Source organism: Lonchura striata, chromosome 18, assembly GCF_050655825.1.
Source record: "Lonchura striata isolate lonStrDom1 chromosome 18, ASM5065582v1, whole genome shotgun sequence".
Taxonomy (NCBI): domain Eukaryota; kingdom Metazoa; phylum Chordata; class Aves; order Passeriformes; family Estrildidae; genus Lonchura; species Lonchura striata.
In genome coordinates, this window is record NC_140720.1 from 6,091,332 (window position 1) to 6,103,560 (window position 12,229).

At 45.4% G+C, this 12,229-nt stretch overlaps 1 protein-coding gene across 1 annotated transcript; it reads right to left on the reverse strand.

Annotated features, from left to right (window-relative positions):
- Window positions 1–1,040: 1,040 nt before the first annotated feature.
- Window positions 1,041–10,663, reverse strand: PCTP (phosphatidylcholine transfer protein). Its single transcript, XM_077787373.2, has 6 exons — window positions 10,437–10,663; window positions 7,233–7,350; window positions 3,967–4,046; window positions 3,462–3,633; window positions 2,746–2,813; window positions 1,041–2,222 (listed from the first exon to the last, which is right to left on the reverse strand). The coding sequence occupies exons 1-6, from the start codon at window positions 10,599–10,601 to the stop codon at window positions 2,157–2,159; spliced, it is 669 nt and encodes a 222-aa protein (XP_077643499.1). The 5' UTR covers window positions 10,602–10,663; the 3' UTR covers window positions 1,041–2,156.
- Window positions 10,664–12,229: the final 1,566 nt, after the last annotated feature.

Consider the following 12,229-nt stretch of genomic DNA (forward strand, 5'->3'; position numbering starts at 1 on the left):
TTCTAGTCACAATCTTCCATTCAGATATGAAGCCACATCACACAGGCTGGAACTTTTCTTCCCTAGTAATACAAGATGTGTGTAGCAACCCAGACTTCAACTGAAGTGTCACTGCATATTTATGTTACTTTAAAAACCCACGGGGAACTAAAGACAAGATCTGATGTTACTTTCATCTCACATCATTGCTGGTAAACAGTGGAAAAGCTGGGTTTAGTATCTGCTATTTAACTGAACGTGTTTTAATTTAGAAAGTTGTGTATAGCACAAGAAGCTGCCTGTGCAATGGTTTCAGTGTGGCTATGTGAGCAAAGGCCAAGTATTCTACATGTTCAGTGCAGGGTCTGCAGGAAATCACATTTTCAGCAGGACTGACAATGGAGCCATTCAGCCTCCTGAGCTCTCAGCCTCAGTGTCTCAGCACACTGCACACACATGGATACTCTGTCTGGATGACAAGTAACTTAAGACAAAGTGAATTCATGATTATAAAATGCTTTCAGTCTTCCTCCTGCTTTCACTTCCTTAAAGACTAAACAAAATTAGGTTGTCTGGAGAAAAAGAATGAAAAAATGACCTCTTTCGTACATGATTCATCTCTGCACATACTAAGCTCACTAGGTATACGTTGCTTGTAAACATTTCAATTCAAATTTTAAGGTAGGTTTACAATTACAGGTAATTGGACTATGGTGGCACAGAGATCAGTTTTGTTCAGAAAGAACTGGAAATTAATTAGTCTGCATCATTGTTCCAGGAAGATTCATCCTCAGATAATCTCCTTTTAAAATTTTGTTAAATCATATTGTGTAATACTGTAATAGTCAATCCAGTGACAGTCTCCAAGTCAAACACATTGAAAAATGCCTGAACTGCTGGCAGAACACAAGAGTCCTGCTTAGTTCTAATCCAATCTGTTCTTTCAAAATCCTTTACAAGTAAGGCAGCTCACAGTATCAGCCTGTCATTTGTGACCTTCCCAGCATGGAACTCTTAAACCTAGGAGACAGAACAAGAACACTACCTGGACAAAATAATGATTTCTTGGAAGTATATATTCACACAAGGTATAAAGGCAATAATTTAAATTGTTTATTTTTTAACAACACAAAGCTACTCCATTACCAGACTTACTCAGAAATAGATTAGATTTAGGAAAAATGCAGAATATTTTAAATCCCTGAGAATGATGTCCTCTCATTCTTTTATGCATTCCCTGCCCACCCCCCTCCCCCTGCCCCCAGAAAGTGCTGGAAATTTAATTTCCTGCTCAGCTGAACCTTTAGTGCATCACCATCCATTCTTTATATCAGCATGAAATTTAAAAATGCAGGCAAACCCAAGTTCCACATCAAGCTCATCCACACTCAGTGGCAGGCACCCAGTTTAAAATTATCTCCAGTTTCAAGTTGGTATCCAAGCTGCTTTATAGGTAAGGCCACTGACTCTGAAGATAAAACTTGTTCCCTTTAAATCACACATGCAAGAAGTCACCTCCTCCTTTTCTTCTAGCTGGACACAGCTGAAGGTTTTTACATTTCATACAGAAGTATGGAGCTGTGAATGCAAGGCTTTAGGCTCACTCTTTTTACATCTGGATTTAAGGAAGTTTAGCATCACAGACTTCCCACTGCACATTTCTAGTCATTTACTTCATCCCTCAGCATTTTTTGGTATATCAGGCAAAGAGTTTAAGAATGACAAACTTGGGTAGCAGAAGCATTTCCTCCTATGCAATGCAAGTTCCATTACTGAGTTTCAGAAGGAAGCCATCCTGCAAGGTAACAAAGCAGATCCAGGCATAACACATGCAGAGGATTTGCAATCCAAGTTCAGACATTTTTCTAGTAAGACTGCTGTCTCTTGTGCAAGGATGCAACACATCCATCACAGAACTCCTCTAGCTGACACCTGACCACCAGCATAAGCAAAGCATGGGGAACAAGGATAAACTTGAGTACTTTCAAAAGCTGCAGCTGATAGTGGCCAGCTCTTCTGCTGGAGATGGAAAAAATCTAATAAAACTAAAGGCATAACTCAACTAAAATAAAATTATTTCCAATATTAGAGGTAGATTTTTTCCAGTGTAATACATAACATCTGCTCCTGTAAGAGCAGAGATGTAGGAATTAAATTATTAAGATCAATTTCAACACCTATGTGTTCTTAGAATAAATAAGGCAAGCTTTTTCTATGTCCTTCAGGAAAGCAGGCACACCAGTCTGTAAAGAGAAAGGCAGAAAAGTTATTCTTGCATAATGAAATCAGTAAAAACTATAAGCAAAATGAGAATTGCCATTATATATATCAAGGACTTCAGATATAATTCTAAGATCTAATATACATTTGTCTAAGAAACAAGTCTAAGATCTGGTACACTGCATCAAGCCATTCCTTGAACACTTTGGGAACAAACTGCATTATTGAAGTTTGCTTGTCTTGAGGCTATTCATATATGCTCTGAAACACAGATTATTTGGGGTTTGCTGCATAAATTTACCTGCTAGGTTGACAAACCAAAGGAATTTGACGGGAATTAAAGTAAGTAAATTAACTGAGACCATTGTCATGAGAGCATCCAATAGTGACACTGTAAATATGGGACCATATAAAAGCTAGGAAGGTTAAAATATCTGTTTCAGAAAAAATTAATTCTGTCCAAAACATAGAAGATGGGTATGAGTGCAGTGAATTCATTGTTTGAAATAGATTATCCAAAGATCATTGTCTGTAACCTTTCCTTACCTTGGCAGCCCAGTTGACCAGCCAGGATGGAATCATGCCACCAGGATTATCAAAATAGTACATATAGACTAGAGAGGAGAGAGAAGTTACCAAATACCAATTACTCAGCTCTAACACACTGTGACAGAAGCTATCAGTGTGCATCACTGAAGCACCAACTACCACAGTTCTACTCTAAATTCTGCACAAAAAATTCAACTTTTCTTGAAGTGAAATGTGAAGTAAATACAAGCATTCCCTGTTAACCTCTGGGAAGCTGACAGAGCCACAACAGGCATTCCGATTATTGCAAAACATTTTTGGCACCCTGCCTTATAAAATAAGACTGTCTTTAAAAGACTAATCTCAAGACAGGAATCAAGCTCTAGGCAAACCCTTTAATCTATCCATCTGTCAAACACAATACTTGAATCATTGCTGAGTTAAGAAAATTGCAGCAGTCTCCCCAGCTGAACTGTCTGGCAGGAAAAGAACTACAGACTGGGGGTGGGATGGGAGGGCAGAGGGAAGTGGTCAGTAGACTATTCTTAACCACCCAGCCCAACTGCTAAACAAAAAGATTCTTCACAGTAGTGCACTGCACTGGACATTGCCAAAGGTTTCATTCATTTTAAAGTAACCCTTGTCTTAAAATTTCCAGTCCCCCTCTTCGTGTGTTTTGCTGATACAGACATTCCTGGCTACACAACTTGTCACACATTTTCTTGACCTCTTACCTTTACATCCAGCCTTGCCATCACTTTCAATTACCAGGCTTTGTTTATAGCTCTTAACTCTGATAATACCAGGCTTCTCAGGGCACTGAGGAACAGCCACACTTTTTGCTAACACAACCCAGATCTTCCTCCCATGCACATCCATCTCCCGGCATTCCCGGGTGTAGACATACTGCATGGCAAGTTGAGGAGGCATGTCAAAACAATGTCAGTTTGAGGGATGAGGAATTGACAAGTGAATTCCATCACAAACAGGCCCTCCTTCAAGTTATTTCTCATGTCCCTACAGGACTCAATCCTGCAGAGCAGTAATTCAGCTATGGGAGCTCTAGCTCTGTGTGGGAAGAGGCACCCACACTCCTCTTCATGCCATATATATTCATGTAACATGAGGACTGCAAGATCTTAGATCAGAGCAGTAGAGTGATGGAATCAGTTCGTTGTTGGGATTCCTGGATGACCAAGTAGCAAAAACTGCAAGAGGAACAAAACCTTGAAAGGATACGTCTCTGTTTGAGAGAGGAAAAGGGTACTTCACTTCCCAGTAGATTACTTTTTCACCATCATATGTTTCCTCATACAGTTCTACAGTTGAAAGAAGAAGACTGTTAGATATTTTTAATTTCTACAGCAACAGAAATGTAGATGCCATCAAGAACTGCTCAGATTTCTGACATGAACACATTTTACATGCAACCCTGATGTCAAAATTGATATGTATGTTGAATTTTAGCAGTAAGAGACATTAAAAAGTTCTGTACCAAGATTGTTCAGGAATCTAACACACAAAAATAGGTGGCCTGTTTTTTTGAGGCTATTGGATTAATTGGTGAAAAAAAAAACCAAAAAAAAAACCAAACAAAAAAAAAAAAAAAACAACTCCGAAAAACCCCAGAACATAAAATCAGAACAATTCCGAGGGCAGCAGAGTCAAGTTCCTTTTCCAAGTTTGTTCATTCAAAGCCTTTCCATCTCACAGCTTTTTTCTCATCTGTGTATGTTTTGCACAAGTCTAAGTCACAAGCACAATGTGCTTTTTCACAGGCATGTCATTACCCTTGTAAATTATACTGAATTAACATGGAACTAGGATGAGTGCAACTTTCTAACGCCTGAAGACAAGTTACATGAGGGATTAATGAATTTTGGAAAAGCTGTCACAAATTTCACATGCAACAGCAAACTAGAATCTTGAGCAGTTGATGAGCCTTCATTACACCACCTTCAGTCTGCCTAGAAACTCAAATCAGAAGGCTTTTTCCCTATACAATACATTCCAAACCAGGCTTCTGTTGGTATGCCCTGCAGATCAGCTGTCACCCACGGAAACAGCTTCTCCTCTTCTCCAGCTGGAGCAGGACTGGATGCACCTGGTGTCCTAATAGCCCACAACATTTATGTTTTCCACCAGAGGTCACTGGAGCATTGGATTATCCACTTAACTCACTTCTAAACACAGAGATTTCCTTTATCAAAGGCACCATGACCCTGTTTTAAAGACTTCAATGCAACTGTTATTAGCCACCTCATTTACCTGTGTATCTTTGCAAACCCAGGAAAAACACACAATACGTAAACCACATTCCACCTTGCATTCACTTCAAACCAGAATTCAGTGCATTTTAATCAAGAATCTGATTTCATTTGGCATCACTACACGAGATCACAAGTCCATTCTATCCATAATAAGCACAGCAGCTCCCACTGCTTCAACAGTCAGTAATTACTGTGAAATTGTTGGGAAGTGTGATCTCAGTCAGGAAGGTGCTGTAATCAGGAGTAGCAAGTTTCAGTATTGCTCAGGCCCAACAACTTTGCATCATGCCACAGAAGCACGTGGTACCTCAGTCACCACTCTACAGTTCAGTCACAACTTCCCTGCTCAACTGGCAGCTGCAGCACAAACCAGGCTCAGGATGTCCACATCTTGTGGACGTACAGAAACATGCAGAAGCATTTGCCTTTTCAGCTAAAAAGGCAGCTGCTTCTGCTCTGGTCAGGTTTTTCTTTCAATGCCAGTCAGCAGTTCAGCAGAGAATTCTCCTTTGGACTGACACTTGTATGGCTGTAAGAGCACCAAGGAATAAAAACAGTAACACCAAGAGCAAGAAGGCTCTCAGTGGAAGTTTTCTGGGGTTTCTTCCTAAATGTGAAAGAAAAAGCCCTGACTGAACTGGGGTTACATTTAAAACACTAGCTAGCACTCTCATCATAAGTGCCATCCCAAAAAACAGGTGGGCTTGTGTCAATTTTTAAGTAGCAAGGAAAGCATTACATTATATTTATGCCCTGTAAGAGTTAATTTCTGTGAAATGCTGGACTTAAAACACCAGAACAAGTATAAATTAACAGATGAACAAACCATGGTCAGCAAGGATATTAAGTGTCAGATCTGCAACATTATCTAGTTTTTAGTTTAAGGGTGTAGCTTCCCCCAGCAGCTTCCTTTCTTTTCTCTATGAAGGAATTAAAAAAATGAAAAAGTGTTTATTTAAGAAGCACTCATTTCTGCTAAATGCACTAAAAGGCTGCTGAAGTACTCAACAGAATATTTTACATCCAATACAATAATGGTGAGTCCCACTCTGACTCTTTCTTTCATTAATGGCAAAATGGCTTTTGCTACAAGAAAGCTACTGAACATTTTGACAATTAACACTTCTTAATGAAGACACCACTCCTTAAATTTGACCAAGACTGACATGAGTTAAATTTATGGGCCTCTGTATCAATGCAGCCACTGGCATTATCAGCTATCATTCACTGTGGAGCTGTCCTCAACCTAACAAGCACAATATTTAACAAGTTTTTAGTTTTTAACACTGCTCTTTGTTCAGCAAAACACTTGGACCACTTTTCAGTTTTACTGGCCTGCTCTGACTTCAAGCATAGGCTTAAAAAAGCAGACTTCTTTTTAGCATAGGCTAAAAAGAAAAGGCTACCCATCTTTAAAATGAATTGATTATTAGATATCCACATCAGCTGAATCCTTACTTTGCTGTTGCTGACTTAAGATGTTTTAACACCATATGGATATCCATGTTCAATGCCTTTTTTCAAAGACAACATTAAATAAACTTAACTAAATTAGTTATTTATTCTCTGTGAAAGCCTGAAGTTACCACATATTCTCTCGATACACCCATTCCTGACTGTAAAAGGTGCCAAGAACAGCCCATGCTTTCAGGAAAAGATATTCCATCATGCTCATCAAACTGGTGGAAGCCTGAGGAAAAATTTTCACAATTAGCCTTTGAAATAATCTCCCCAAGCATAAATTTGAAGACTCAGCTGAACAGGGTGCTGGCCATTTGTTGTGACTGTGCTCTCAGCAAGGAAGTTTGGACCAAGATGATCCAGGAAGTCCCTTCCAACCTGCACGATGCACTGCTCCACTGCCATATGCAAAGATGCACAAAAGGTACGACCCCCATTTCTCCCCAAGACATCCACTAAAATTTAACCTAAGCATTACAACTAGAAGTTACAAGGTGCTCCAGCATAACCAGTGATGCCAATCATATGCTTTAACCAACATGGAAATAATTCATTCCAAAGGAAATGGATCCCTCCACCAATGTCTAATGTTGAGACATTAGGGATTCCATATCAGTGTTTACTTGTATATTTGCAGAGTGCAACCTTATCCCAAAAGATATTTAAGTCTGAGACAAAGTCTCTGGAGGCAGTAACTCTGAAATACCTTTGAGGAAAGTTTTAGTGGGAACAATCAATGTGGACTCCAGCTTGCTTTTACCTAGATGAGCTTACCTTTAACATACTGATCCCACTCTTTTCTGAAATCCAAGTCCATGTAGACATCTACACACAATTTTGGGGGAACATCAGCAAGGCCACCAAAGATTTTATATTCATAAAGTCCTGATTGCTGTGGAAACAGAATGAAGAGAGGAAAAGTCACACAGGAAAGGGAAGTACTCTGCATCAGGGAGAACAGCTGAAGGAAGTTAGGTGGGGCACAAATTACAAATATGCTCAAGAGCTGCGAAAGCAAGTGTTCAGAAAACAATATAAGATTCAGTCTTTAACCTCTCGACTTTTTGATCTATACATGAAAGTGTAAATCAAGCCAGGCTGACCTGCCCTGCACAATGGCTGTTCCTTCCCTTACACCAGTACCCTTTTACTTCATCAGGAGTTCCAGAGGGAGCATGTTCACAAACACAGTCCCCTTTTCATCTCCAGTGGTCAGTGTGGACTAAATGCTGTCCACACTGAGGTTTACCAGAAGCATTAAATTCTTGTGGCAAGTTAGTTATGCTTACACATCAGGCTGGGATACAAGAATGCTTTACAATGTCCACACTTATATAAAACACACTCATATCTGCCTTGAATATTTATCAGCTATTTTCTTTCAGAATGCTGTATGCACTGAAAGGGTGGGGTGCAGGATATCTCCTGTTTTAATATTACTTTCAACATATGTTAATTCCATCTGTGCCTATAGAGCAATGTTTGTACCATTGTTAGTACGAGTTCAGGACTAAATTAAAACAATGAGAGTTCAGGACTAAATTGAAACAATGAGAGTATTTCAAATATACAATGTAGAAATCAAATCAAAGCGTTCCCAAGGAAAGGAAAAGAAGGATTATACAACATTCTGTTAGTGAATAGATGAATTCTCCTCTTTTCCTCGCCTTCACAAAGAAGATTTGAAGTACCATACAATAGTAATGTCGGCAAGAAACTTAAACTACTCATCTTCACTGAAGCACCAATCACCAGCTTCAAACCTGAACTATTCAACATCTGTGTAACCCCATGCACTCATCTTTGTAAGAGGAATCAACAAGAATTGCTTTCTTACTGTAAATTGCTGTTTTTCTTGTGAGAAAAACAGCAATTTACAGTAAGATAGTTAAAACAAGAGTGAAATGTTTCTGTTTTTCTGAGGCATGTCATCAGGGGAGTCAATCAGTTTGGCTGGAATGCAGCACTGAGCAGGAAGGCCCAGATCTATTTCTGCAACCTGCAGAGAAGGTGGAAAGACAAGGCAAAAAGAGAAGGCAACAGGAAGAATAACTGCTGCTTTCAGCTTCCTGGACTACTGTTGCTACAGGGGAGTTGCAGTTCAGTAAGTGCTAAAAGCTAATTTTTCCAGTAACGACTTTAAACAAAGACCCTCCTCCCAGACTTCATCTTCTCTTGTAGCAATCTGAAGCAACTGAAAGACAAAACAGTTATTTCCCAGGAGACACAATACTGGACTTGAAAAGGTCCTTTGCATCCTATGTAGTCTGCCCATCCAGCCTCAACTAGGGGCATTGTACACTACACAAAAAAAAAAAAAAAAAAAAAAAAAAAAAAAAAAAAAAAAAAGGCAGACATCTGTAAATGGTTTTTATAGTTTCAAATAGTCCTTTTAGCTCTTTAGTCCTTCTGTATAAAAGCAGGAGAGGATGAGGAGGAGAAGCCTGAGCTCCTTTCCATCTCACCAGCTGCATTCATACAATAGCAGCAGTGTGCAGAAGTGATGGTTTTTTAAAGAGGCTTTCCCCACCTGTGCCTTTAGCATAGACCTGTAGGCTTGCTGTTTTTTTCTAACATTACCATGTCTGAAACGATTTCATAGAATACAAATACAAAATTGTCATGCAAAGAACAGCAAGGAGTCCAGAAGGAGCTGAGAGGAAACTATGATCACTCAGTTAAAAAACCAGGATATTTATTTATATATATATATATTTTTTTTTTTTATGTACTTAGAAGTCAGTACTGAATAATAAATCTGTGTCAAAATGGAAACACTGTCAATCACAAGTCAGTTCCTAAACTACTAAAGTTCTTTAAAGAAATTAGTCCCCCCAAAAGGGAAGAAAATTTCATTCCAACCCTTTCTGAACTACCTTCTGACTTTAGAGGTGGAAAATCAGTGTGAAGGGAGTTTTGGAGAGAGGCAGGAGGGGGCGAGGGCTGCTGGAGAGAGGATGCTGCGGCACGGGCGGGGCTCGGCAGTCGATGTTTAGGGACGCGCTCCCCTGAGCGCAATGAACGAGAACACGGGGCAGCTCCCCGTCCAGCCGCGGGGTCACCGAGCCCGGCGGCTTTCCCATCAGCACTTAATGGCATTACCCGGAAAGCAGCTTTCTGCCAGCCTGCAGGAACCGAGCCCGGCCTGTGCGGGGAACCGGCGGCTGCGGCCGCGGCGGTGCGGGCCCCGCATCCCCATCAGCACCGCCCCAACCCCATCACCACCGCCCCATCCCCGTCACCACCGCCCCATCCCCGTCACCACCGCCCCCAGCATCCCCATCACCACCGCCCCCAGCATCCCCATCACCGCCCCCCAAATCCCCATCAGCACCGCCCCATCCCCGTCACCACCGCCCCCAGCATCCCCATCACCACCGCCCCATCCCCGTCACCACCGCCCCCAGCATCCCCATCACCGCCCCCCAAATCCCCGCCACCACCGCCCCCAGCATCCCCATCACCACCGCCCCCAGCATCCCCATCACCGCCCCCCAAATCCCCATTAGCACCGCCCCATCCCCATCACCACCGCCCCATCCCCATCACCACCGCCCCCAGCATCCCCATCACCGCCTCCCAAATCCCCATTAGCACCGCCCCCAGCATCCCCATCACCACCGCCCCATCCCCGTCACCACCGCCCCCAAATCCCCGCCACCACCGCCCCATCCCCATCAGCACCGCCCCATCCCCGCCACCACCGCCCCATCCCCATCACCACCGCCTCCAGCATCCCCACCACCGCCCCATCCCCATCACCACCGCCCCATCCCCATCACCACCGCCCCCAGCATCCCCATCACCACCGCCCCCAAATCCCCGCCACCACCGCCCCATCCCCATCACCACCACCTCATCCCCATCCCCACCGCCCCCCACATCCCCGTCACCACCGTCCCCATCCCCACCGCCCCCACATCCCCATCCCCACCGCCCGGTCCCCGCCGCCGCCGGCCCGGCCGCCCGGCCCCGCACCTGGTGGCAGAGGCGGTAGATCCGCACGCCCGTGGTCTGCACCAGGAGCTGCCAGGGCCCCGCCGCGGCCGGCGCCGGCTGGTCCAGCTCCCGGCAGGCGGCCCCGAACTGCTCCTCCGAGAAGCCCCGCGACAAGGGCTCCTCCTCCGCCTCCCGAGCCGCCATCCCGGCCGGCACAGCCCGCCCGGCCCGGCCCGCCCCGCTCCGCCCCGGGGCCGGGCCCCGCCGAGCCCGCGGGGCCGGGGCAGCGGGCTGGGGGGTCGGGGGGCTTCAGGGAACGGCCCTGCCCTGCCCATCCCAGCCCAGCCCAGCCCAGCCCAGCCCGGCTCTGCCCGGCTCTGCCCATCCCTGCCCTGCCCATCCTGCTCTGCCCATCCCTGCCCTGCCCATCCCTGCCCATCCCAGCCCAGCCCAGCCCGGCTCTGCCCATCCCTGCCCATCCCATCCCATCCCAGCCCAGCCCTGCCCATCCCTGCCCTGCCCATCCTGCTCTGCCCATCCCTGCCCTGCTCTGCCCTGCCCATCCCATCCCTGCCCAGCCCAGCCCAGCCCAGCCCGGCTCTGCCCATCCCTGCCCTGCCCATCCCTGCTCTGCCCATCCCTGCCCTGCCCATCCTGCTCTGCCCATCCCTGCCCTCCTCTGCCCTGCCCATCCCTGCCCATCCCATCCCAGCCCAGCCCGGCTCTGCCCATCCCTGCCCTGCCCATCCTGCTCTGCCCATCCCTGCCCTGCTCTGCCCTGCCCATCCCTGCCCACCCCATCCCAGCCCAGCCCAGCCCTGCCCTGCCCATCCTACTCTGCCCATCCCTGCCCTGCTCTGCCCTGCCCATCCCATCCCTGCCCATCCCATCCCAGCCCAGCCCTGCCCTCCTCTCCGTGCACTCTGGGGTTAGGCAGTGTCGGTGGTGATGCCTTTGGGTGTGTATGACATCAGCCCGGTGCCAGGCCCGTGGGTGTGATGGTCTGTGCCGTCCCTTTGGGGTGTTCCCCAAGGACACAGGTTGAACACCATGGGCACGTGTATTTTTGTACATCTTTGCATTTTGGCAGGTGGTTTTCCTTACGGCCTGTGTGTTTGAGAGAATGCACAGAACCTGTAACTGCTGCACAGCTGCTTGGCAGGTGAGCGTGGCCCTGGCCCAGCCAGCCTGGCAGAGAGGGGAGCAGCAGGCTCTGGCCTGTGGCAGACTGGGCTGCACTGGGGTGGACAGGATGGAAGGGGACAGAAAACTTTCACTGGGATGAATGATTCCTCACAGACAGGAGGAATCCACTGGCAGGGACACATTTTACATCTTGCTCAGGCTCTGCAGTGGCACCACCTACCACACTCAGCCAAGCATTAAAGCCTTTAAAATGTCACTGTGGCAGGTTTTCTCCCAGGAGCTGTAAATCTGTTTTCATTACAGCTTTATTCTTCTAATTCCTGTGAGATTTTCCTGCTGAACACTGTGTCTTCAGAATAAAACAAGCAGCTCTGAGCAGTGGGATGTCATCAAACCCACTGACTGGCAGCACCACACGAAGTATTTGGTGGTAACCTCTGTGCAAGGCTGGAATCATGTAGTGTTTCTAGCTTCCCTGCCAAGTGGCTGAGCTCTGTGACAAAGAGTTCACTTATGTCAGCTGTCCTTTCCAGTTCCAGTCAGTTGGTTTGCAAGCAGAGCATGAGGATTTCTGGCTGACTGGTTTGGACACACAGGCTGACCCTCATCCTTGCACAGTCCAGAAAACTTTTGGAGAGAGCATTTTGGCAGAAGGCAAGATTGGAGCTCACATGATTCCTTCCAGT